We start from the raw sequence: 24,206 nt of genomic DNA, 5'->3' as shown, positions 1-24,206 counted from the left end.
AGCAAAACATGCTGTTTTTGTACAGACAAAACTGCGTCACTATGCATTCCACAAATAAATAAAATAATCATAACCAAAAAAAACATGCGTAGATTAATCGATAATGAAAATAACCCAATACCTGTTAGTTTCAGACCTAAACAACACAGGTAAATTTTGACAAAACGCGTGCTTGTAAAAGGGCTTCTATGTGCATTATCAACAACAGACTCCATTTTCCTTTTCACTTCTAGCTGTAATATTTCTTCTCTGTGAAACTATTGAATAACATAAACACACTAAGCTCACCTCCTTTCCCCTCTCGTCATGAGTATATTCTTACTCCACTTAAAGCACATGTGGCTGTTTACATCAGGCTTGACAGCTCATGCCAACAGCTGGGGAGGGGGCTAGGAAAAGGGTGTGTTCAAGGACCTTTGTACGCTGTGAAATTACAAGCCAGAGTAATGTTTACATTGAGGACAGATTGAGGGAACAGGCAAAAGACAGCCATGTGCATGTTTTGCATCACATTACAAAACAACCAAAAGTAGTTGCTGATGGAATTGTGGGCCTTCGAAGGGAGAAACTCAAACAGATATCAGTGCAGATATCAGTGCAGTCATGTGAGGGTCAGGGGAGCAAAATATTCCTGGAATGCTGCTGGCAGAGTCTGAGAGGAGCGTCTGTGTTTGCAAACAGGCAGATTTAAGTGTGTGGGCTGTTATATTTTAAGATTCTGGACAAAGTAAACGGACTGGACAAGAACATTAAAGATACACAAATATATAGAGCTTTTAAAAAGATAAATGGTGCATACAGGTTGGATTACCTGACAGTGAAGCAGGCACATTGGTGTGTAGGGATGTAGCGGTGGACGATTGTGTTTGATATAGGCCGAAAGAATTTGTCACAGTCTCTGAATGGACTGTCACTTCGGTCATGGTCATAGTTTTGGTTTGGGTTGGGGTTCCATCCCCGCCTGCAGGATTATATGTCCACTGTGAGGGCTCATTCCCAGGATGCTCCGTCAGGTCAGGAGATGCTGAGCTTCCAGCGTGACTCGGGGGGGCAGCTGGGGTGAGGACAGGAGGCAACGCACCGCTCTGGCCTATGGAATAAAAGATCAATCATAAAGGGATGAAAAGGTACAATATACAATTGTGTCAAAAAAATCTCACAAAGTCGAATTTTCAAATGCCTTGTTTTGTAAGATAAACATTAAAAATAAGAATAATACATAAACATATTATTTATATTCATAAAACTTGCATATTTGGTTGGGATAAGTAAACTCACTAAATATGTTTACTTGAGGGCTTCGATGGCTTTCCTTACATTCTTAGTCGACTAACAGTGATATGGTTGAAACATCGATTAGTTGATTAATCAACAGATCTGTATAAGGCTTTCTCCATGTATCATACAAAAGCCTCACTTCAAATCTTGTGTTTTCCTGAGATGTGCTCATACGATTTTAGGAAATAAATAATTTAGCATGAAAAAATCTTAGAATCGACTATTTGTCCAAAGAGATCTTTGTGATGAGCCCAAAAGGAGCTTTGGTCGACTAGTTGTCTTGGAGCTGGTAGCCCTACTATTGTATTATTTTGTTGCTTTTATAACCCAAAGATAATCAGTTTATTATGATGAAAGCCAAACTCTGATATTTGAAAAACGAGAACCAGCGATCTCTTTAAAAAAGAAATCGCTGATTATAACTTGATTAACCGATTCTCAAAATAGTTGACGATCAATTGTATGTGGTTATGCCAATCACTCTTATGCAATTTAAATGCTATGATGAAAACTATGTGCACTGACAGGAGTTTGAGTGTTTTTGAATTTTAAATTTTAAATAAGATATATTATTCCAATGAAATGAGAGAAGACTGAAATAAAGTACGTTCAACGTTTAAATAAACATAGCACTATTGGTCACAAGAGTTACCAAATAAACAACGAAACACTCATCTTCTTGAACAAAGGTAATCCAAACGATATGGTGAGGTAGTAAGCAAACTATAAGAAGTTAATAAAATACATATAATGACGTTAATTTGGCCATCAGCCTGCAGCTCTGTATACACTTTCTGTAAGATCAATAGAGCATCATGTCATGGAAAGCGCGTCAGCAGGATGTCAAGTCCCTCCAACACAAAGACACACACACACACACACACACACACACACACACACACACACACACACACACACACACACACACACACACACACCAACACCACATCTCCTATCTCCTGCTGCATGCACCCTTTGTTCCTTTGCGAGAGATGTCGTGCCATTCCAACACACAGGCCTGCTGCAAGTCCAGTGGGAGAAGAGCTGATTGATAGAAAGACATTTTTCACTATTTTCAGAAATGTAAAGGACCAAATGTTTATTATTAATCCAGAAAATAATGGCCAGATGAAGGATTAGTTGCATTTGCAAAACCTGCAAGACTAAAATACATTTGTTTTTAATCAAACCAGATAATCAATGTAAAAAACTCTAATGAAAGTACAAAACGATACAATACTTATATTATAGATTATCCCCATAAGGACATTTGTTTTGGACTACGTTCTGCAGTTCCACAAAGGATTACAAATATCATAAATACTACATAGCACACGATAAAAGAAAATAACATATTCACACAAACGTATGCACACACACACACACACACACACACACACACACACACACATACATGCATACACAGACAACATACTGGGTGCATCATTATAGGACTCCTCAAAAGCCACTCCACCAACATAATAACACCATCGTGAATTCTAACGGTAAACACGTCTATTGTTTAAACTCACAGCTGTCTAGTTAGCAGCTTGTGGAAGACTCCATTGATGAACAAGGGAAAGTGTGTGACCAGGTAGACAGATTTGGCACAAATAAAAATGATTGGACGGACAGATGATCTACCTTTGCTTAAACCAATAAATATATTACTTGTTAGTTGCTGTCCTATTTACTATGTTAAAAGTATTTGTAGCCATGTGTCATTTGGATGGATGGATCAACCCACACCTACGTCCTGCTGTCTTTATGTGTTGCATGATAGGGTGTACCAATTACCCTGTATGGATTATCCTTCTACACAATGATTCAGTGTGCTGCGTGCACAAAGAGCAGGCTGGCCGCAGGCCTGGATCTAGGCTAACGAGCTCGGTGGAGTTTAAATGGCCCAGTGTAACACTGACAACAAACTGTTGGTGATACTGCACTCTGTGACAGCACGTCCTCTGTCAGAGCCGCTGCCTTTGTCCGACAGCCTGTTTACGATAATACCTCTTGTTAAAGGGCTTACAGTGAATTAGGTTGTTACATATTGTGACACAGCTGGCGCAGCTATTTTTCCATTACAGTGAAGAAAATTAGGCTTAAATGGCTTTGGAAATTAATCCCCATATGCATTGGCTGAATTGTTTCTTTATAGCTGGGTGATTAAGACCACATCCCATCCTATATTTAGGTCAGGTGCAGGTAAACAGCAAGTGAAGGGGGACAGAGAGAGTATACACTAGCATCAGATCATCCAGAATCCATTAGAAATGAGAATAAAAACCTGTTGAAGCATCCTTTCAAAGACTTTCTGTAGCGCATCCAGAGGCTGCAGGGGCATAGCATCTCCAAACATGGCAGAAAGACAAGACAAGATAAGATAAGATGGACCTTTATTAATCCCCGTGGGGAAATTCAGGAGTTTAAGCAGCAACAGAGTGAGAGTGAGAAACAGGACAGCCCAGATTCAAACAAGATGAATACAATTAAAGATACAAATACAATTATATACAGGTAAGTAACTGTTAAAATAAGAAATGAATTAAACAAACACATATTTGATTCCGGATTGTTAAATATATTAACATGTATGCAGGTCCAAGTTATTGTGCAAACTGCAGCTTTTATGAATCAGAAAGATGTTGCCCATGTTGCTTCTCAATCTTAAACGGACAGTTCACCCACAGTTTAAGAAATACAATTTGTTTTCACATGCCTGTAGTGCTTTTTTTTCATCAACCAAGATCGTTTTGGTTTGAGAGTTTGAGATATTTGCCATAGAGATGTGTGCAAAAAACATACTATTAAAAAATTCAACAACAAAGACTCTTTCCAGAAATGATGACATCAATACAGCTTGTTGAGAGCAGTTTCATGAGGGAACTATTGTCTTTAGTCACTGCTGACCGACAACCTTTAATGAAGATTTCAACAAAAAATGATCTCAGTATATGATTTTGTATCGTCAAATTATTATCCACCAGCTTAATTTCTACTTAACAAGAAGACATTGTTCCTATTGTGCTGGACTGCAATGAGGATATTCATTTTTGAATCTACATCATAACACTTGTTATCCTCTTTTGAGTCATAGACTTGAAACAGCTGTATACAACAATTCAAATTTATAAAAATGTGTATATAAAACGTTCTAAATATTATTTTTTTACAAGTGATCTTTCATGTTGAGTTGTCGTGTTGTAATACTGAACAGTACCATTTCGACTTTTAACATTTCTACACTGTCAAGAGTCAGTCTGGCTATGTTATTTTTGGAATTGGCCCATAAATTAATTAATATACATATTTCTAAATGTGCATATATATGTGTGTGTGTGTATGTATGTAAGTATATATATATGTGTGTGTGCGCATGTGCATGTGTGTCAGGGAGTAATTATGGAGAATAAAGGCCTGGTTGTACAGAGTGAAACTGTGGGTTTTGAAGTGAGATGGAAGATGCTTTTCTGTTTGGCTGAGCAGACTCAATGGTCCCATTCAGCCAGCCCCCTTACTGCCCATTGTCCTCCCACCACCAGCCCCACACACACACACACACACACACACACACACACACACACACACACACACACACACACACACACACACACACACACACACACACACACACAGGACCCAGTGGAATTGGAGTGCAGGCCTGGAGGAGAAAGGGATGGAGTGAGCTCCTGCTGAATCTGGGAGCTGTTGGGGGGTTGAAGTGAGGAAGAGAGGGGGTGGACAACAGGGATAGAAAATATAATTGTGATGCCACGGTAACTCTTTAATTTAACAAACATCTTAATGCGTATAATACTTCTCCAGAAACCTCATGCTTTGATAGTGGTGTCATCACAAATTCTCAAAATGTCAATAAATTACTTTTAGTTCTTTAGTGAATTACACAGTCAAACAAAAACGCAACTATGACAAACAGTCCTGTAATCCATTTAAGTAAATAAGCATCCCAACCTGTATTGCTTTTCATGTATTTGTTTGTAGTTGTTTGATAGTTTTCTAGCGATTGGTTATTTGTTCTGCTCGTTTTGAGGGCTTCTCTTGTATTTTCTGTGTTTTCCCCCCGTTTTTCGTGATTAAAAATGTGTGGAGTATTGTTGTTTTTGACCTCTCCTGTCACATATTTCCATTTTCATGACATGGATTTTATGCAGTCTTATGTGTTTGCAAACAAACAAAAAATCAAGGTAAATGTCTATTAAAAGTACTCAGTTTTCATGCACTAAGAGTGTTTATTCATTATATTCACAACTCTAATGTGTTAACATGGAAAGCAACTACCGGTAAATACAAAAAATGAAGTGAAAATATTTATTTGTATACAATGACAATATAAATACTATCTCGATAACTTTACTTGAGTTAATATACCTGTTACAATCATAGGAGGTTACAATCTGCCACAGTGTGCCTGTCACTGTGAAACACCTGTTTTTACACATGTCAATGTCCAGCTCTCCACAGTTGTCACCACCTAATGCCCTAAGTTAGACCCCTCATCCAGCAGTTAACCAGCTCCACACGGCAGAAGAAACCCTCACACAATAGTTTGTATACGAAGACACATTGGTCACACAATAGTCTGGCTATGAGGAACTCGCACTCATCGGGGGTTAATGATCGTCGGCCATTGGTGTGGAGCCCATTAGGCCATTGATCTGGCTAGGTCTTTTATGCCACCTGGGGAAAGGAATGTGCTCGCTCTGCCATTGTGTCTGTCTGTCTGCAAGTGTCACTGAGTGGTCATATAGCCCAAGTGAGTGTGTGTGTGTGTGTGTGTGTGTGTGTGTGTGTGTGTGTGTGTGTGTGTGTGTGTGTGTGTGTGTGTGTGTGTGTCAAAGAGAGGTCAATCAAAGCAGAACGGACCCTAGTGTCACACACTGTGCGGAGACAGTGGAGGATTTCTGAGGTCTGCTGGTCAAGGGTCATTGGCTCTGGATTGATTTAAAAGCAGAAATAATGACACACGGAAAAACAACATTTGTGAACTCACACTGGCAACTTTTGACACAAACACATTTTGATATTCTTAAACCTGACCAGTGTGCGGTTCCTTACACACCAGGGAGGTAGATAAATGATATTGCAAAGCTCAGCACCTTTGGCCACTACGTGAGGCGAATACATACACGGCTCACACAAAGGGAAGAAAAGAGCTTCATTCATAGCTGCTTCTATTAGTTGCCTGAATTTATCGCCTCTTCGTCTAAAACATCCCTCTTTAAGGACAATTCAACTTCTCCATGGGTGGAAAACAACTAATTACAAGCACTCTTGTGCTTTTAATTGAGCAGATTCTTTTCATCAATTCCACCTATAAAAATAACCCCAAAAAAGTGTTTAAATTAGTTACTCTGTATTCACTAAAGTAGAGTTTGGATCAGGCAGACTGCTAAACATAGTGTTTATATTGGGCAAAAGGCTGTACATTACACCTTTTATTAAAAGTTAATGAATAATGTATTGAATTATTTGTATATGCATATGATGTCATCTATTATCACATATTATTTTTTTATAACTTCAATAATATAATTTCAACATATTATAAATATTGATATGTATTGACTTTCAAAAGGCTATAGGCTTTTACAACTAATATTTTTCAATGTTACCTTCAACAAGCAACTTCGCATCTACTTTAGTCACATTGAAGTTAGCATGTTTTTCTTGCTCCACGCCTCAATTTTCTTCACACATTTTTCTGGAATCTGTGTTTTTGGAGCAAACATCTGTTGGATCTCAGACTTACAGAAAACACTGAGAACACACAGCTGGGTTTTTTTTGGGGGGGGGGAGGTGCCTGATCTTTAAATGTCCGAGGCCGCCAGTTGGTCTGCCATGTAATCAGAGTTGAACTTGGAGAAGGAAAGAAAGTGATGTCCAACACAAGATGAGAGAGTGTGTGTGTGTGTGTGTGTGTGTGTGTGTGTGTGTGTGTGTGTGTGTGTGTGTGTGTGTGTGTGTGTGTGTGTGTTCGTGTGTGCGTGTGTTCGTGCGTGTGTTCGTGGGGGGGGGGTCTTCCGTCGGCAGGACAATAGACAGTGGCAGCAGCAGCTGACCAGAGAATCCCTTCTTCTTTTGTCATGGTGTATAATGACGTCTCCACCACACACACTCTCTCTCTCTCCCTCTCTCTCCCCCATCACTACTCATCCCCCCTCCCTCCCTGCTTGATTTGGCATCAAGAGACTTCTGCATGTTCTTTCTCTCTTCCATCCTTTTTCCTGGCATCTCTCCTTTAGCCATTCCTCCCCTGTGCACAGTTCTCTCTATATATCATTGTCTGTGTGCATGTGTCTTTCTATGTCTGTGTTTGTGCAAGTACGTGGGTTTGTATATGTGTTTTGCAGCCTTTTCTCCTAAAGAATGTAACCTCTGAGACGCTCTCCAAACTCAGTAAATATCTCCACTACAGGCCATATGTTATCTGTGTGTGTGTCCAGCTCCCATCTGTGTGCAACCTGTGTGTATTGACGTCTGTTTCGCTTTGTGCAGCATGTTCTTGCCTTCCCTCTATCCACTTTTGTATTTTCTCTATCTGTTTTTGGTTAAGTGTAGGATTTTTTATTTGCAGCGGTGGAAGAATTTGAAATATCTAAAAGCTCCATTACAACAATGTACCAATAAGCCATGCTTCCAAATTTAGAAATAAATATTCTCAACAAAACCAATCATAAGTAAAAGCAACTCTGTAAATGATACTTGAGTTTAAAGAACCCCATGGTGGTTAGATGACTATTGGGGGAGCACAAAATGTGAACAGTTCTGTTAAATAAACCATGGTAGGGGTAATGGAGCAAGTCATTTTTAGTGGAACTGCAAACATAGGTGTGGACATCATATGGACAAACCGGGCCTCCTAACTATAGGCCAACTTACTGCCTGATTAAATGTACTTGGTGAAAAATATTTTTCCAGGGAAATTTAATTAAATTAAACTGCTAAAACAAGCCGGAGCCTAAGCAGGTGTTAAAGTTAAAGGTCTGCTGAGGGCCTGGCTGAGGGTGAAACGTGCTTACAACAGTGTGGTGGAAGACTGGAGGTATTCGGCTTCATTCGGACAGTAGGGGGAGTATTCTGTATTGTGAGGGAAGATGGAGGTCTGGTTTTATCATTTGAACGGTCCTGAATGTTAAAGATATGTCCACAAATTGAACTTTTGTACATCAATTACTCAACTGTTGTTACCTAAAATCATTGTAGAATATTTTTGTTTTTCTCGTATTCCTCAAAGGTGAACAAAGCATCAAAAAATGAAGAAGTGAAAATGAAGTAGACGTTTAAAAAAAAAAAGCAAAACTCTATTTAAACATCCATTTACAAACTCTTTCACAGTAATTGCAGGGTACTCTGTTTCCAGTTGTATGCTCACTTCTACCAAAACACTAACCATGAATTGTGTAGTAATGAAGCATTCTGGTTAACTTAAGATGGTTTGCCAAGTTGGGAAAAGCAAGACGCTAGAGGTTTCTCAATACTCAAATTTCCCCTCCTCGACTCCTCGAGACTTGGTGCCGCCCACAGGAGATGCGAGCGGAGGACTGAGGAGGGGAACCGAGGAGAGGAGTGGAAGCAGCAGGCGGTTAGAGAAATGAGAACTCCTCTCCTCTGAGCGGTCATTTTAAAGAGACGCCCATTAATGATGACAGGAGGCACAGCAGCCCTCTGTCTGATGGACAGATGTGTTCATGACCACTTATATATTTACTTTTAATTCATTGACAGTGCGGTATAATGAGAAAATAACAGGCTACAGATGCGGACATATACACACACACACACACACATATATTTATATAAATATTTACAATTTCAGAATCAAACAAGTATGAGAGCACTCTCATAATAACGTAACACAATCAGAGACTGGATATATCCCCCCTTCTCTCTGGTCGCTGAAATGGGGAATTGAAATTACGGGCCAAAAGTTGTACAAGTATTAAAAGTAAGCATAGGACCCCAAACCAACTGAGACCCGTCTGTCCGCCGCATCTACGCACTGTACAACACACACCTACACACTGTACCAAACACACACACACCTACACACTGTACCACACAGACCTACAGCTCCTAAAGCATAATCAGGCTATACAGCCGTTGTGTATTTTATTATGTGAAGCAATAAATGGTCTTAGAAAAATATCGACTCTTTGTTTGTAGATATCTACTAAACTAAAGCATACAAATACAGAAAGTAATGTAGGCCTGTTATACTGAGTGATATATATTTTAAACACTGCTCTGCTTTCTGCACGGACCTCACAGCTGTTCTCACTGTAAACATTGCGTTGCGATGAAAGCAGTTACTAAAATAATATCCAAGGGATGCATGCAGAGCTGTCATTGGCTGAGATAAGTCCGGCCGTGCGTCACCCCTCCACCGTTCCCGGAAATGCTTCCGCGGAGGAGCCGTGGAGGACCCATCAGTGTCTCCTCTGTTAGAGCTCCTCCAGAGAGCCTCCTCGATGCTCGATGCTCGGTCTTCGAAGTGCATTTAGAGAAATTAGATGTCCTTCAAAATGGCGCGCTGAAATTCATTTCCGGGTCACTACCGGAGGACCGAGGAATCGAGGAGTCGAGGAGGGGAAATTTGAGTATTGAGAAACCTCTGAGCTGATGTGAGGAACCAGCATGCTGGGAATTTTTCCTGCCAAACATGTGTTTAACTCAGCCTGTCTATGCAAAGTTCTGCATACTCGAAGTTATCGCTTCCTCTCTCTCTTCATGGGAACTTGCTCTTTCTCCTCTCCTGAAAAGCATACTGAAGTGTGTCAATACGGCCTCTCAGTGTGTGTGTGTGTGTGTGTGTGTGTGTGTGTGTGTGTGTGTGTGTGTGTGTGTGTGTGTGTGTGTGTGTGTGTGTGTGTGTGTGTGTGTGTGTGTATGTGTGTGCGTGCGTGCGTGCGTGGGTGGGTGTGTGTGTTTTTGGTTGCACCAGGTGATATGGCCTGGTACGGAAGGTCACCGCTGTGATGTCACTTCCCTTTCCTTTCCGGATATTCCCAGCATTCTCCTGCCAGCAGCCGGGAACTCTGGGAAATAAGAGCAGGAAGCCTGGCTCCTTCGAGAGAGAGGTGGGAGGGTTAATATTATTAACTTATTTTTAACATTGAATCTCTTTGTCTACTTTAAATACATGTTATTTTGTTATTTCAATACGCGAACCCTGTTTGTTCTGCTTCTTTAATAGATTCTACTAGTTTGTCACTATTTCCTATTCTCCATACAGGACCTTATACACTAGGAAAACATTGAACACATCCTTAGAAGGAGATCTGATTCTCAGAAATGCTAACTTCAATTGTACAGAACGAATGTTTCACATGACTTATTTCCTATTTGTTAAACAAGTTGCTTTGAAATAGTTGCAATGTTAAGTGACTCATTTTCTATAGAAATACAAACTAAAAACAAACCTTTGAGGATGGAGCTATTGTGAATTCTTGGTGTCTTTTTTGTGTAGGCCTATTTCAGATTTTGTGAAATACATGTCGATCATCTGTAAATAGAGCAATATCGCCCCCTCCTGACTAAAGCCACTCAATGACAAACAAAGTGGAATGTGGCAACGTACATTTCCCAAGTAGGCTACTGTACTCGAGTACAATTTTGAAGTTCTTGTACTTCACTTGAGTATTTTCATTCCTTGTTACTTTATCTTTCTTCTCCACTACTTTTCAGGCAAATATTATACTTTTAATTATTGTAATTTATACTACATTTATTTGACAGCTGTAGCCTAATCAACTTTGCAGATCCAAATGATTATTACTCAAATATATTTAAATTATCAATTATGGTGTATTTTTAATAAGGCTACCTAGAAGTTAATAAAGTATTTGAGATTAGCGCCACCTTTATTAGCAACACATTTGAATATATACATATATATATATACACATATGAATGCATCAGCGTTTAATCGGATAATATAGTTTATATTTTCGTCTCAAATTAGTCATGTTGCATGGCTTTGCAAGTAAAAAATAGCTAAAGTTATGAGAGGAGACAGAGTCACGTGGTCAAAGTTGTTTACCACGTGTTCTGAGTCTGCGCGTCACTTCTAGAAAAACGCAGCCGCCGGGGTGAGTTGGGGCAGCTAGTGCTTGTTGTTTTTATAGCTAACGCTGTACTTCAGGAACCAAACTGCCTGCCGCGGTGCTTCATATTACGCCGTCAGCTCAGCTGACTCACCAGAGGGACATTTAGATCAAATACAACTCTGGCAAACAGCTGACAGCAGAGAGCCACACTGTTGGAGCTTCTTCAAAACAGCTAGCATCAGCTAGCGGAGCAAAGCTAGTCTGCTAGTTGCGTAGCAGCAATGGAGTGGCTTGGTAACAGCGCTTTACTTCATGATGAAGAGTCGAGCAGTGACCCAGCTCGAGCAGCCAACGGCTTCATCGGTGTTCATCCTCACCAGCAGGTAATAACCTCACGCTAGAGGTCGGGTCGTTGTTGACGAAATAACTACCTTCTTTGGCATCGCTGAGGTAACCTAACGGTATTAAAAGCATGCTAACTAGCTAAACCTGTTTAGGGATGAGTAAAGTTGGTTCATGACAACTTTCATTGCCTGAAAACAACACATGTGCTTGAGCATGTTTTTCTACGTGTATTCAGTGGATCAGTTTCTACCATCTGTCATTTTATTAGCAGCTAGCTAGCATATAGCGTGCAGACAATAACTGTCACCAGGGTCCAGGCTGCATGCCAGAGTGAATGCTGACCTCATGTCCACCCAGTTGCTCTAGCTATATATTAAGCTAGCTATACATTCTTACACATCGAAATAGAATGCAGATCTCAGGCTGTCCCGATCCTGTCAGGACATACTATCAGCTCCAGAGAGAGATCATGTATATGTGAGATGGGGAGATTAAGAGGCCACATCATCACATGAAGCAGCAGCAGCTCTCCTTCTCAATTTAATCCCACAGGTCCTCAACATTATCAGACATTGACAGCTGTGTGTTCTGCTGTCTGTTGTTGACTAGAATAGGATTTAGATGTTTTGGGAGCCATGATCAAAATGGAAAGTATGTTATTTTTAGCCCTCTCGCCCCACCCTGTACCAAACACAGCATGGTTGTGGTTGAAAGCTCTTGAACCAATGGATTGCATTTCTTTTGTGATTGAGTGTGAGCGAAGAGCCTATCTATGGAAAAAGTGTAATTGGACTATTTAGAAAACTTGGGGAGGAAGAGCATCATGAGGATGTTGTTTTACTGCAGGATTATTAAATAAGCAGAACCTATACAAGTAAAAGTGTGTATTCATTTACTTTAGATTTGCACCCTTTCCTCTATTCTTGTGAAAACATTTCAATGTATTTTGTGTGTGCATAATGTTGTAACAGAATAAAGGAACGGCACTGAGGTCATGTGTTTGTTTATTGCAAGCAATATCATTTTTGGATATTCAACAATGTCATCGCATAGTATCCTCATATCATACAGCCCTTACTTTTGAAGCGCATTAAGTCCATGCCTGTTGCATTAGATATGCTATTTAAATATACTTGACTTGGTTTAGTGGTACAAAGCACACCTTGTATGTAATAAATGTGTATGTGATGAGGATTAACTATCAATTTGACTCAACTCTCTGACAGTATATTACCTTTCTCTTAGTCCTAATATCTGTTTCATCTGTTCTCCTCCCATCAGTCACCGTTGTCGCACCGCTGTGATTGTGCCATGGCGTCGCTGTGTCAGGGCCGCTGTGTGAAAGCCTCCATCGTGTCCAGCTGGAGACTGGCTGAGGCCCAGGATCAGCTCTGCTCCCTGGGCGTCCACAGCTCAGAGTCCCTGGAGCAGGAGCGTGCTCGGACAATGGCCTGCCCCACCGAACTCACGCACACTGAGGAGGAGTGGCGCCGCAAGGAGAGCATGCTGGGAGGTCAGGAGCCCAGCCGCAGTCCTGTGCTCGGAGCTGCCAGTAGTTGGGACGTTTTTGATAAGGTAAACTATCCGTTTTGTGTGTGTTTGCTCCACAATTTAAGTGAGCTCTCATGACTCATAGAGATGACATGGAGTATTTAAATAGAGCATTTATATTGTGTTGATTATTTACATGTTCTTATTTAACTGTATACTTACTGTCTGTAACCATTTTCTTTATAATATCAGAAGTTAGTCATTGTCTTTTCTGTCTTCCAGAGTATTATCAATGTTCAACATCTCCCTGAAGATATGGATCAGGAAAAGTGCAAGACGTTTCTTCAAAAGTTTGACCAAGAGCTCCGGCATTTTGGTAAATGAGACTTCAAATATAAAGTTTCTTTCATGAATTGTCTTGCCCTCATACTTGTTGGGACTTTTAGTTGAATAAAATGTGTTGAAGGCAACGTCTGTTATGACTAAAATCAACTAAGTACAAGAGGAGGTTTATAATGGTGGATAGAATTTGGAGTGCACATTTGACATGTAGGATTTGGGTTAAGTTATGTTCTTTGACAGCCACAGGCAACTAGGTGAGGACTTAAAAGTTGGGTCAGCTTTTTGTTTTGATATGTATGTACTACGGCCTTTTTAAAGATTTGCATGCACCTGATTTGTGTTTAACAGTAAACCTTTTTTGTTTCCAGCCAACATGAACCGTTATGCTTTTTATCTTTGTGTCAGGTATGTTGCACAGATGGGATGACAGTCAACGATTCCTTGCAGAGATGCCTCAGATCATCTGTGAGGAGACGGCAAACTACTTAATTCTGTGGTGCATGAGACTACAGCAAGAGGGGGTAATGTACTGAAAAAACCCGGTTGTTGTTATTTATAAAAACAAAACCTGTAATATGTGTAGTCAAAGCCTGATCCAGTGAAATACTCCAAACACGTTTTAAACATAGAACCACTGCCTGAGCATGTTCACAGACATCTTGAAAACACAGTTGTGGAGTCATTTTAGATTAGAATGCATCTGGCCATTTTCATTAGTGTAATCAAAGTGTTTCACTTGTCAAAGTAGTACAATAAATCCAGAAATGACATAATACATATGTTTTTGAACATGACATCAAAATGGTGTTTTGTCCTGCAGAAAGAAGCCCTGATGGAGCAGGTGGCGCACCAAGCTGTCGTCATGCGCTTCATCCTGGAGATGGCCTCGACCTCTCAGCAGGATCCAAGAGGCTGCTTCAGACACTTCTTCCACAAAGCCAAAGTAAGACCAAACATGACCTGAGATGAATCCCCTCGATCCCCAAAACTGTCCTCTCCTGGGTTAAAAAGGCGAAGAGGAGTTTGTATAAATGTAAATGGTTTAATATTTAAAGCCCCCGTTTGGACTCCAATATGGGTAACCTTTCAGGACATTTCGTTTGCCTTTTTCCCAATTTTTGTATTTCGTTATAATGCACAATACATGTTTAAGTTCTCCTTAGCTCCAGCCATGATTGTACTGTCTCCATAGGGGTGCAGGAATGATATATTACAGTTAAAAAGCAAGGGCATGGTGATTTAAAATGAGATGGGTGCGAAACACTCCGTGACACAAGTTTGCTTAAAGCTATGCATGTTTTCTAATATTGTCGCTTTGTTGTTCCGTAGGAAGGACAAGACGTCTACTTAGAAGTCTTCCATTCAGAGCTCGAGGCCTTCAAACAGAGAGTGAGAGAATCCGCACTCAGGTCCAGATGTGACGCACTCCATAATGTAGAACCACAACAAAGTGACACAAACTGCAGAGTTAAACCCAAAGAAGCCCTGGACTCGTTTCCTATAGTAAGTGCTTTTCCTCTTCACAGGCTGCAGTTCCTCTACTCAGCTGGCAGATGGCGCCACTGAGTTACGGAATGTTAGTGCTCTGATAAATGGAGAACTCATAAGGCTTTAGTTGGATGCTGGATTTTAGAGCATCAGCATTCGTATTCTATTTTTCAGTGGTATAATTCCCACAAAATATGCAAATAACAATTTTCACATACAGTAAATTGTAAAAGTGCACCAGGGAAAAATGCATGGGAAGTCAGAAAACCTGTGATAAAACTCAAGTAAGCCCTCCAGCAGCTGCCCAAAGATGGAGTTCATTATGTGTCTCTTTAAAATCCTAACATCTGCCACACAGAAACTTTGATAACGGAGCAGTAGTGCGAAAGGGAATAGTCAATATATTTCTCTTGTGTTGCATCAGTGTGTCACCCTTAAGCAATTATTGTAACTTGTTACAAGAAAGAAAACCAAGTCAAAACTTCCATTCTAATGTATGGGCTAAATAAACCGGTTTTTTCAGGGGTTTGCTTTGCAAGGCTGTTGAAATAAACAGACGCAGTATAACAATCTAAAAGTTTCTTAAATGGCGATGGAGAGAGCCTCGGGGTGATTAACATCTGTGATAAAGAAAGAAATGATTATATTATATGTATTACTTGGTTATACAAATGAATTCCTGTTTCAATAGATAGTAGCCTCACCATCAGTGTTCCATCTAATCATCGTATCAGCAGCGTAGGTATCACAGTAAATCCCCACTCAGACGTTATTATTCTCCTACGTCAGTGGTGTATTAGCTCCAATGTGAGCACATAATCACTGGACAGAAGCCTGAGGTATTTTGTTTTAATCTATTTCACTATTAAGAATAAATCATTTCCAAATAGCATATTCCACATGCTGGCTACTTAACCTGTATCTCTGTAGTTTGTAAGCCTTTAGTTGGCGAGACAGAAAGAGGCCTCCTCCCCTCCGTGGGCCTCGCAGCTTGATAGGCTGCCAAAACTTCTTCTCGGGGAAAAAAAGAAAACACTTCCTCCCCCCCCTTCTCCCACACAGGGAAGATGGCTACTCAGGAATGTGATCAAGCCTGTTGAAAGTGAAGCTCCTGGTCCCGTTGCTTCTCTGTGCTTCGGTTGTTTGAACTTGTAATCAGTCTCTGAGTGGTGGTTTGCAGAGAATAAGTACACGAGAAGCTGCTCTCTTTTAAAGAAAAGCACATGTTTGTGTGTTTTAGTTCATGGTTAAAATCTCTACTGAACATTTGTGAATTCATGATCATCTAAGCTTAAACTCAGATTAGGGCATGATATAATCCTCTAACTAGGCGACAGGGATCTCTCCATCCGTCTTTCTCCAGCCACATTCAGACTGATTTTGTGCATGAGGGTAAAGTTACACTGTGGAGCTTTACTTATGTATAACCTGCCTTCTCCTGAGCTTCCTGTATTGATAAAGTAACAACTAAAGTAACCTGTGAATGTTTTTTGATATGAAATGGACTCTCTCCCCCTCCTCTAGGTGTCCGAGTATCCCAAGAAGCGTTACATAGAGGACGGACTGTGGACAAGCACAGGGAGGTGGACAAAGGACGACGGTGCAGAAACGGACGATATGCGCATGATGGAGACCTCCTAGGCTCCTGCTTCTCCTCCATCTCCACCGCCTCCCCATTTAGGAGTTTTAAAGTCCTCTATACCCAGCAGAGCAGAGCAGGAATAAAAGGAGACTTGATCGGTCTTTCACACTGCAGGAAACAATGTTTTGCCGATAAGAAACATTCCTCGGTGTTGTCCATACTGTGGAGTTCCTGCAGTGTCTCATGACGGCTAAAAGCACGCGTAGCAACATAATCCTGGTGGTGCAGATGGATTTCTGATATCCTTTAAGCTGGTTGCATTTTTGATTTCTCCTGGAGAAAAAGGGAAACCTTACATGGTAGGAAAAAAACAACAACAATTGATCATTTAAACCAGGCAATACAAATAATACTAAACCACTTATTTGGGCAGTTAGGAACCAAATCCCTGAAGTAGGACTCAGGTTAGTGGACTTGAAAGGAATATTGTAAACGCTGCTTTAATGAATCGTGGACAGCATGACTGACAGATGCTGGCTTTTTCTGAAGATTTTCATTTAATAGAAACAACTGATCATGTAGCACCATACTGTAGCTACTGTAAAACACACAAGTCAGTTGTCAAACAGTCTGGATCATGAGAAAGTTCACCTGTGGTGTTTCGCCTGGAACGGAAAACAAATATCCTTCCCGGCAAATGTACACGTTTTCTCAATCTAATGTCAGTCGGCGTAACTTTTTATATTCGGTAAAAAAAATGCTTGTGTTTGAATGGCGTGATGTTTGAATCGGTAACAAAAACAGAGAGCACAAGCGCTCCAGTTGGGCTAACCTGGGTTTGTGTTTTCTCCAGCAACTTGTTTGGCTATAAGGAAATGACGGTATAGGAGTAAATGGTTTGTTCAACAGGTCAGATTCATCTCACGGTGTTTGGACTCACAACTGACTTGCATGTATTAAGCAGCACAAAGGTATCTGGCTCTTTAACAGGAGAGGATAAATAATGCAATCTGTTTGGAAGGATAGGCAGTTAGCTGCAGAGTTGGGAGGAATTAAGATTGTTGGTGCAACATTTACTTTGCTTTTGTCAATCATTATTTTGTTGACAGCTGCCTCTTTGGATTTAAGTGAATCAAGAGTTCAATGATGGTAATCTTTGACCGCTTTGCTGAGTGGCTGACAGTCAGGAATTATAACTTCTCTAAAGATTACACTAGAGGTGGTTTTAATGTTTAAGTTCTTCTGAAAAAATAAGTAGTTATTTTGTTTTCTCGTGAGGCTTAAGGCGTCTTGGTAATCAGACCTCCTCCTTGACTACATCTTCCATTCACATGCAATTTACTCAACACACGTAATGGCTACAAAGTCCATTGAATCTCAAGTCCACATACAGCAACAGATGTTGATAATCATTGTTTACGTGGCTGACTTTGCTCTTATTGTCCTCTTCTGTGACATCATAATCCACTCTTTACAGCAATAGTCAGTTGCTTATTTATTTAAGCAGCTTAACATAATGCAGCGATGAATAATGAGCTATAGACAATAGTGCATTTTCCAACTCGGCATTTATTACTCGACAAAGCACACCGGTTTTGATGCAAAGAGGGCGAAAGTCAGGCAAAATGTTATAAGGAAGTTTGAGGCAATCTTGGTCTCTAGTGTTAACAGCAAAAAATATCTTCTACTATCACTACTTTTGTTTAGTTTATACATGTATTTGACGATTTTAAAATCATAGCCTCAAATTTGACACAGGCAATGGTTTAGCTTACATTTTCTCTACCAGCTTCCCTCAACATCTGGAACATCTGTCAGTCTCCTTTTATACCAATGCTCTGCAGACTGGACTCAGAGGTGTGTTAAAGTTTTCTTGGAAGTACAACTAAGGAGCTGAAAGCATGTGTGTGTGGGGGGGGCGGTCTTTTTAAGAGCCTTGTGCTGTAAGCAGAAAGGAAGTCTGTGTCTGAATGTGTCCTGCACTTTATATCTGTTTGCCGTTAAAAAAAAAAAGAGTTCGAGGTGGAGTGTGAATAATATTTTTCCTCATACCGTTTGGTTTTGTTTGTTTTTTTGTTGTGTTCCCAGTCATCCTATCTCTTTCTTTCATTTTTATCTTACAAGCAGGCTTCAGGTGAGCTTGATTTGTTTGACATTTTGGAAGACTTTAAGAGAGCTTTTGCCAGATTTATCAGGCTCCCAATAAACTGTCCAATTCATAATCATTATTTAAGACAGTCAAAACTAGTGTGAAAATATGCTGACCGACACAATCAGTGACATTTTAGCTGCAGACTGTTGAGTTAAAGGTACCGTAGGATACATTAAAGTACAATTCACGTTATTATGACTTGAAGCTTCTGTGTGATGCAATGTTGCTTCTGCAGTGTGCCTGTCATTTCATTCTTCATTGTTTCACAGATCTGCACAGTGCACATATAAGAAGTATCAAATACTGTAAACATAAACGGAGGTATTGTAAGCAGTGGAACTAAAACGATGTGTTGTTGTGATCCTAAATGTGTTTTTGTTTTCTTCTTTTTTTTTAGTCACATATCAACTATGCAATATAATTGTATGGCTTAAGCTGTTCTTCTGAACCTGCGGCTACTATCTACGGTGTTTCAACATCCTCAATGATTTAAAGATTATCACAGAATTTGTGAGACTGACAGTATAAGAATGTCTGTCACTAAGCTATAATCTGTAGGACATCTAGTTATACACTTCTCAAGGCTACTGTAAGAATTGGTTTCTCTTGCTGCTGTTAACTCAAATATAAAACAAAGTGCTAAATGTTTGTATTTTGTTGTTGACTGCTACAGTTCTTTGTTAAATCTGATACATTTATTAGATGTTTGTTGAGAGAACTAAGTAGTGAACATTTGATAAATTGTGGACTTCTGTAGCTAGCACTTCATCTGTGCTTGGAGCCGATACTAGCATAAGGCACCCAGAGCCATGTGAAAGTATGTGTTCAGTTGCATTCTGGATAATGTAGGCACCAATAAAAATAAAAATAAAAAACCTCTTGTTTGTTGTGTGTCAAATTCATACATGAGTCAGACAGTGTTGGAAAGCAGCTGAAGAAGGCTACTTTAACTGTCAGATCATTCTAATAATTATATCAATGACTGCAGAGGTTATTCAGTACTGGTTTACAATAACACACTACATTCAGTAAACCAGCGTCCGGTTTATTGTGATTCTTAATGCAACTCATAACACAGTTGTCTACGAAGAGGATGTGCTTTTTAGCATTGTATTCAAGTGTTAAAGAAATACACAGTAGAATTCAGGACACATTCACTGCATAAATGAGGCTACAGTACATTTGCAGGGCACATTAGCATTTATGTGGCTTTTAACATGACGTAACACAGAACTGATGTTATTTCAATGAAGTTGTCAAGACACATTAAATGGCAAATATCAGTATACATTTATAGAATTGGTTGTCATGAGGAATGTCTGGTTAACATGGAATCAATGGGGTGTATTTAATACTAAAGGTGGTCAAAAGAAGCTGTCACATGATTGTTTTTAATTAAAATAATTAAATATTCCAAATAATAAGTTTGGTTTATTCTAGGGCTGCTCGATTATGGCAAAAATCATAATCTCTATTAGGGTCAATCATCAATAATTGATGTCACGATTATTAAAAACGATTATCCATTTACTTTGAAAACATCAATTTATTGGAGAAAAAAAAATGTGAACAGTATGTTTTTAACAGTTGATTACCCTGAACTTTAAGTATAATTCAACTGAGAAACAAATAAAAATAAAAAGTAATTTGAAAAAAAATTACGTTGTTTTCGTAATCGTTTCAAGCCATAATCGTAATCGCGATTAAAATACAATTAATTGAGCAGCCCTAGTTTATACATTATTACAAGCAGAAAGAGGCACTTAAATGCTAAAGTGAATTGGCAGTAATTTGTTAAACATGGCACAGTTCCCTTTAGTATTTTCCCACTGCATAAAACACATCCCCAAGGCAGTTATGCCAGGGCAAAAAGCCCATACATATTGCTTTCAAAGGATTACAAAAAAATGAAATGTCTCTAAAAATATCTTGTGTGTGCCCATTATTTTCACCAACAAAGAAAAGTATTAATGATTGCATTTAGAAACACTAAAACTTCTTATTTAGGAACAATGATTTTCTAATATCTGTTTCATTAAAGTCTCCTGGCTTTATAAAGGCACATTTCTATATAAAGAGACAATACCATTTTCGAAGTAGGCTACTTTATGTACACATGTTAAGAGTTCTTTTAAGTCAATAGCATTGTTGAAACAGTGCAAAAGTGGAGGCTTTTCCAAGTACATCTGTTGTCTTACTAACACTTCCTGACATACTCTATGAGCTCTTCACTTTGAACATTCAGAATATATTATTGCACAGATAGCTCTTGTTTTACAGAAAGAGGCACCTGATTGGACGATGTGAGTACAGTGGTTTCTGCTGGTAAACTTTACCCCTTCTTGTGCTTTCCTGATCAGGCTGTCTTCTATGCGACTTTCTGTTTGACGGAGAAGAGTTTTTTGTGGAGGAAAGCCTCGACGTGCGGCCAGATCATGTTGGTTTCTGTCCCAGTGAAGGTCTCTAGCACACCGTTACTCCTGGGGGGGTTGGAAAAAACACAGAAAATACAGCCTTAATGTTATATTTTCCTCCTTTTAAGTAAATCTATCTTCTTGTATCCCCAGCCATCTTTTCTGTTCTTCCTTGGGGAAAGGATGAACAGCCTCTGAAACATTGTGGTCAAAATAAGTGGGACACAAGCTAAGCACTATGTGAGGTTTGAGGGAACTGAGAAACATGTTTTCCTGCCTAATTAGTCCAGAAATAGAAATCATGATGCGCATACAAACTGGGTCCACAGCCTAATTTCTCTAGTGTTTGTACTTTTGCCAGAGTTTTCCTAATTATTTGGGGAAATATTTGTGAATTTGAATAACAAAAGCACTTAGTTAGACACAAAGCCTGTCCCCTTGGAATGTGGTTCTTAAGCGGTTGTTAGGCATGCCTCCAGCAGTGAGGAATGTGCAGAAAGAGGCCGAAGGTCAAAGTTCATCAACATTTGGGTGTAGCCCTTTATATATGGAGTATATGGTCTATGGGTGTAGCTTTGTAATGCATTATTGGGGCTAACACTTGGTGTGAGGTTAACGCTGTAATGCAGTCAAACACGTGCCTGTGTTTCTTCTTTAGGTTCTTTGTGTATGGCTGCAGGGTAAGTTGTTAGTATATGCAAAGTCTGAATGTATTTAATTTGAGACATATGAAACAGGGTGGCGGTGATTTATGAGTACTACCTGTAGTACTCTAAGACGGGCTCTGTCTGGTTTTCATAGGCCTTCAGTCTCAGTGTGACCGTATCAGGTGTGTCATCGTCCCTCTGGACCAGAGGCTCCCCTGTCTCATCATCCAAACCCTGAACAAAACACAAACACAGGTTGTTGCTGACTTAAATGGTGAGAAACCGGTGAGACAGGTAGAATATTGTAGCGTCCATTTGCTGCAGGATACAGACACAGTAAAGGGACTCGAATGTAAACACTTCTTAAGAAACACAGATGTTGGCTTTTAAACCAGCTGACCTAGAAAAGAGACCAGGCTGAAAATAGGAAAAGCTGAATAACGTTAAAAGGCATTTGCTGTCTAAGCTATGTGTTGCCACTGTTAGCATGTAGAGTTTAAACATTAGCCAGAATAGCAGAAACAGTTAGGGGATGTATGCCAGCATTTTGTCCTTTATAACCACATTTTGTCCGGAACCACAGGTCTGTTTCAGCAGGAAAAGCACAGGAGCTGCTAAAATTAACAATGACTCATGATAGTAAGCTTGCATGCACAATAACAGGACCCTGATACTGGAGCAGATAAATGGATCGTCATTAATTTTGTAATTTATGATGTGTTAAAGGTTGTGAAAGGGGTTTAAATCTTCCTTGGCATGAAAAATTCCACTTACCATGAAATAAAGTAGAATTTCTGACATTAACAGGCTAGCAAACTGATTTTCAGTAGTTAACGTTTGCCATTTTTATCTGCCAGCTTAGATTAGCACGCTCACATTTCCTCACTAAACACAAAGTACAGTGAGACTGATTGTAATGTCATTAGGTTTTGAGGTATAACTTGTTGCATGAATGAGTGAGCCGGAAATGAGTTAGCATTTATGTTAACTAACAGATTTTGCGACTCCGCTAGTTAACCAGCACAACAAAAACGTATCTGCACAGTAGCAGCTATATTGAACTGCCTTTTTAAGAAAGACTAGAATGAAAAGTCAAGGTCTATGTGTTATTTTGTTTTTGACATTATCTCAAGGCAGTGTGAAAGAAACGCACAAAATAAACGGTCAAAGTTTTGGTCTGAGACATACCCCCTTGAGTGTTTCAGCAGATGTTGTTTTTCAAAAACAGTTCCAGGAATATGACAGTGCCTTTAGTTTACCAAGAGAGCTTGCACATTCTCTAAAGAGCACTTCTGGGTTGTGAGGGAACAGCAGGGAATGCACTGACCCAAAAAATCTGCATGAAATTAATGATTCACATTTGCAACACTTAAGTTATGCCTCAAATAATTTAAGCTGTTTAAGGGCAGGGGCTTAAAGAACTAAAGAAAGACAACAAAATTGGCATTGACTTTATAGGTTAAGTTTCACCTTGTCTGTTTCTGATATAGTGTTTTCTCTCAAAACAGGGCTTTGAAGAAAAACCAAAGCCAATGATTAACTGTAGCTGTCTTTCTCCTCCAGACTGCAGGAAATTTTGCAGGAAGGTGCTAAAAATCAGAGCCACAGAGAGAACACGTGACCGCCAGCAGTCACACATAAACAGGTGCCCAAACCCAACTTTGTTCATTTGATCCGTGCATATATGGAAACATACTGACAAGACCTGAAAACGGGATATGTGAGAGGTGAGAGAGGATGTATTTACAGGGACTTTAGGCGGGTTGAAATCCACGTTGTAGACTCTGCCGGTGGGAAGGTGAGTCCAGCGTGAAGTGAGCCTCTGTTTGATGGTCTGGAAAGGTACATTGAGGTTGATGACTGTGTCCACACTGTGTGCGTCATCCAGAGCTTCGGCCTGGGGTACTGTACGAGGGAATCCTGGTCAAGAAGCAGACAGACAAAAGTTGAGTGAGGTAAGGATAAGATAAATTGGTACCACTTTACAATAAGACAACCCTTATAAAGGGTTTACAAATAGTTTGTAATTCATTTATGTATTAGGTTGTGAACACTTTATAAATCATTAATAAGCTTTTATAAGACCTGAGATAAACAGGGCAACTGTGATCGGTTGCTTGCCAAATAGTGAGCCCTTATTATTATAAATGGTAGTAACTCATTAATAAATGGGAATGTGTTTTACACTTTACAACAAGACTCCCTTTTGGCAGTTATAAATGTTAGTAACTCGTAAATAAATGTTCATAAGAGATGCCAAGAAACATCAAGATGGATGGGGGGAGGATCAACTCACTGAACAACAGATACCAAGAATGCTGGCCGATGAAGAAGACAAAGTAAGCTAGGTAGCCAATATAAGGCTTAGCAGTACAGTTAAATGTGGGCTCACTATTTGGC

General features: G+C 39.7%; 2 protein-coding genes across 3 annotated transcripts in view; one reads left to right on the top strand and one right to left on the bottom strand.

Moving 5' to 3' along the window:
* The first annotated feature begins 10,284 nt into the window (after positions 1–10,284).
* On the top strand, positions 10,285–20,095 carry cdc37l1 (cell division cycle 37-like 1). 2 transcript variants are annotated; one of them, XM_010797418.1, is made up of 7 exons: positions 10,285–10,376; positions 12,972–13,265; positions 13,464–13,557; positions 13,929–14,044; positions 14,344–14,466; positions 14,853–15,026; positions 16,536–20,095. In XM_010797418.1, exons 2-7 carry the CDS (start codon positions 13,002–13,004, stop codon positions 16,650–16,652), a joined length of 888 nt encoding a protein of 295 aa, XP_010795720.1. In that variant the 5' UTR covers positions 10,285–10,376; positions 12,972–13,001; the 3' UTR covers positions 16,653–20,095. The 2 variants fall into 2 exon arrangements, with proteins under 2 accessions (XP_010795720.1, XP_010795719.1); XM_010797417.1 differs by lacking the exon at positions 10,285–10,376 and adding an exon at positions 11,361–11,728.
* Positions 20,096–20,406: 311 nt separating this feature from the next.
* Positions 20,407–24,206, bottom strand: part of ak3 (adenylate kinase 3) — a 7,056-nt gene continuing 3,256 nt past the window's right edge. The window contains exons 3-5 of the mRNA XM_010797419.1: positions 23,554–23,726; positions 21,922–22,040; positions 20,407–21,225 (exon numbers count right to left, since the gene is read on the bottom strand). Of these exons, the coding sequence (XP_010795721.1) occupies positions 21,114–21,225; positions 21,922–22,040; positions 23,554–23,726 (404 nt within the window). The 3' untranslated portion in view covers positions 20,407–21,113. The remainder of the gene's footprint in view (positions 21,226–21,921; positions 22,041–23,553; positions 23,727–24,206) is intronic.

Source organism: Notothenia coriiceps, unplaced genomic scaffold (assembly GCF_000735185.1).
Source record: "Notothenia coriiceps isolate Sejong01 unplaced genomic scaffold, NC01 NC01_scaffold00037939, whole genome shotgun sequence".
NCBI lineage: Eukaryota > Metazoa > Chordata > Actinopteri > Perciformes > Nototheniidae > Notothenia > Notothenia coriiceps.
The sequence above is the reverse complement of the archived record's forward strand: the minus strand, read 5'-3'. Positions and strand labels throughout refer to the sequence as shown.

Excerpts from the sequence above, each read along its gene's own strand:
- cdc37l1 (XM_010797417.1), top strand. The coding sequence starts at position 11,627 with ATGGAGTGGCTTGGTAACAGCGCTTTACTTCATGATGAAGAGTCGAGC. Across the intron at positions 13,558-13,928 it reads CCAAGAGCTCCGGCATTTTG|GTATGTTGCACAGATGGGAT; the intron begins GTAAATGAGACT and ends TCTTTGTGTCAG. Across the intron at positions 15,027-16,535 it reads CCCTGGACTCGTTTCCTATA|GTGTCCGAGTATCCCAAGAA; the intron begins GTAAGTGCTTTT and ends CCCCTCCTCTAG.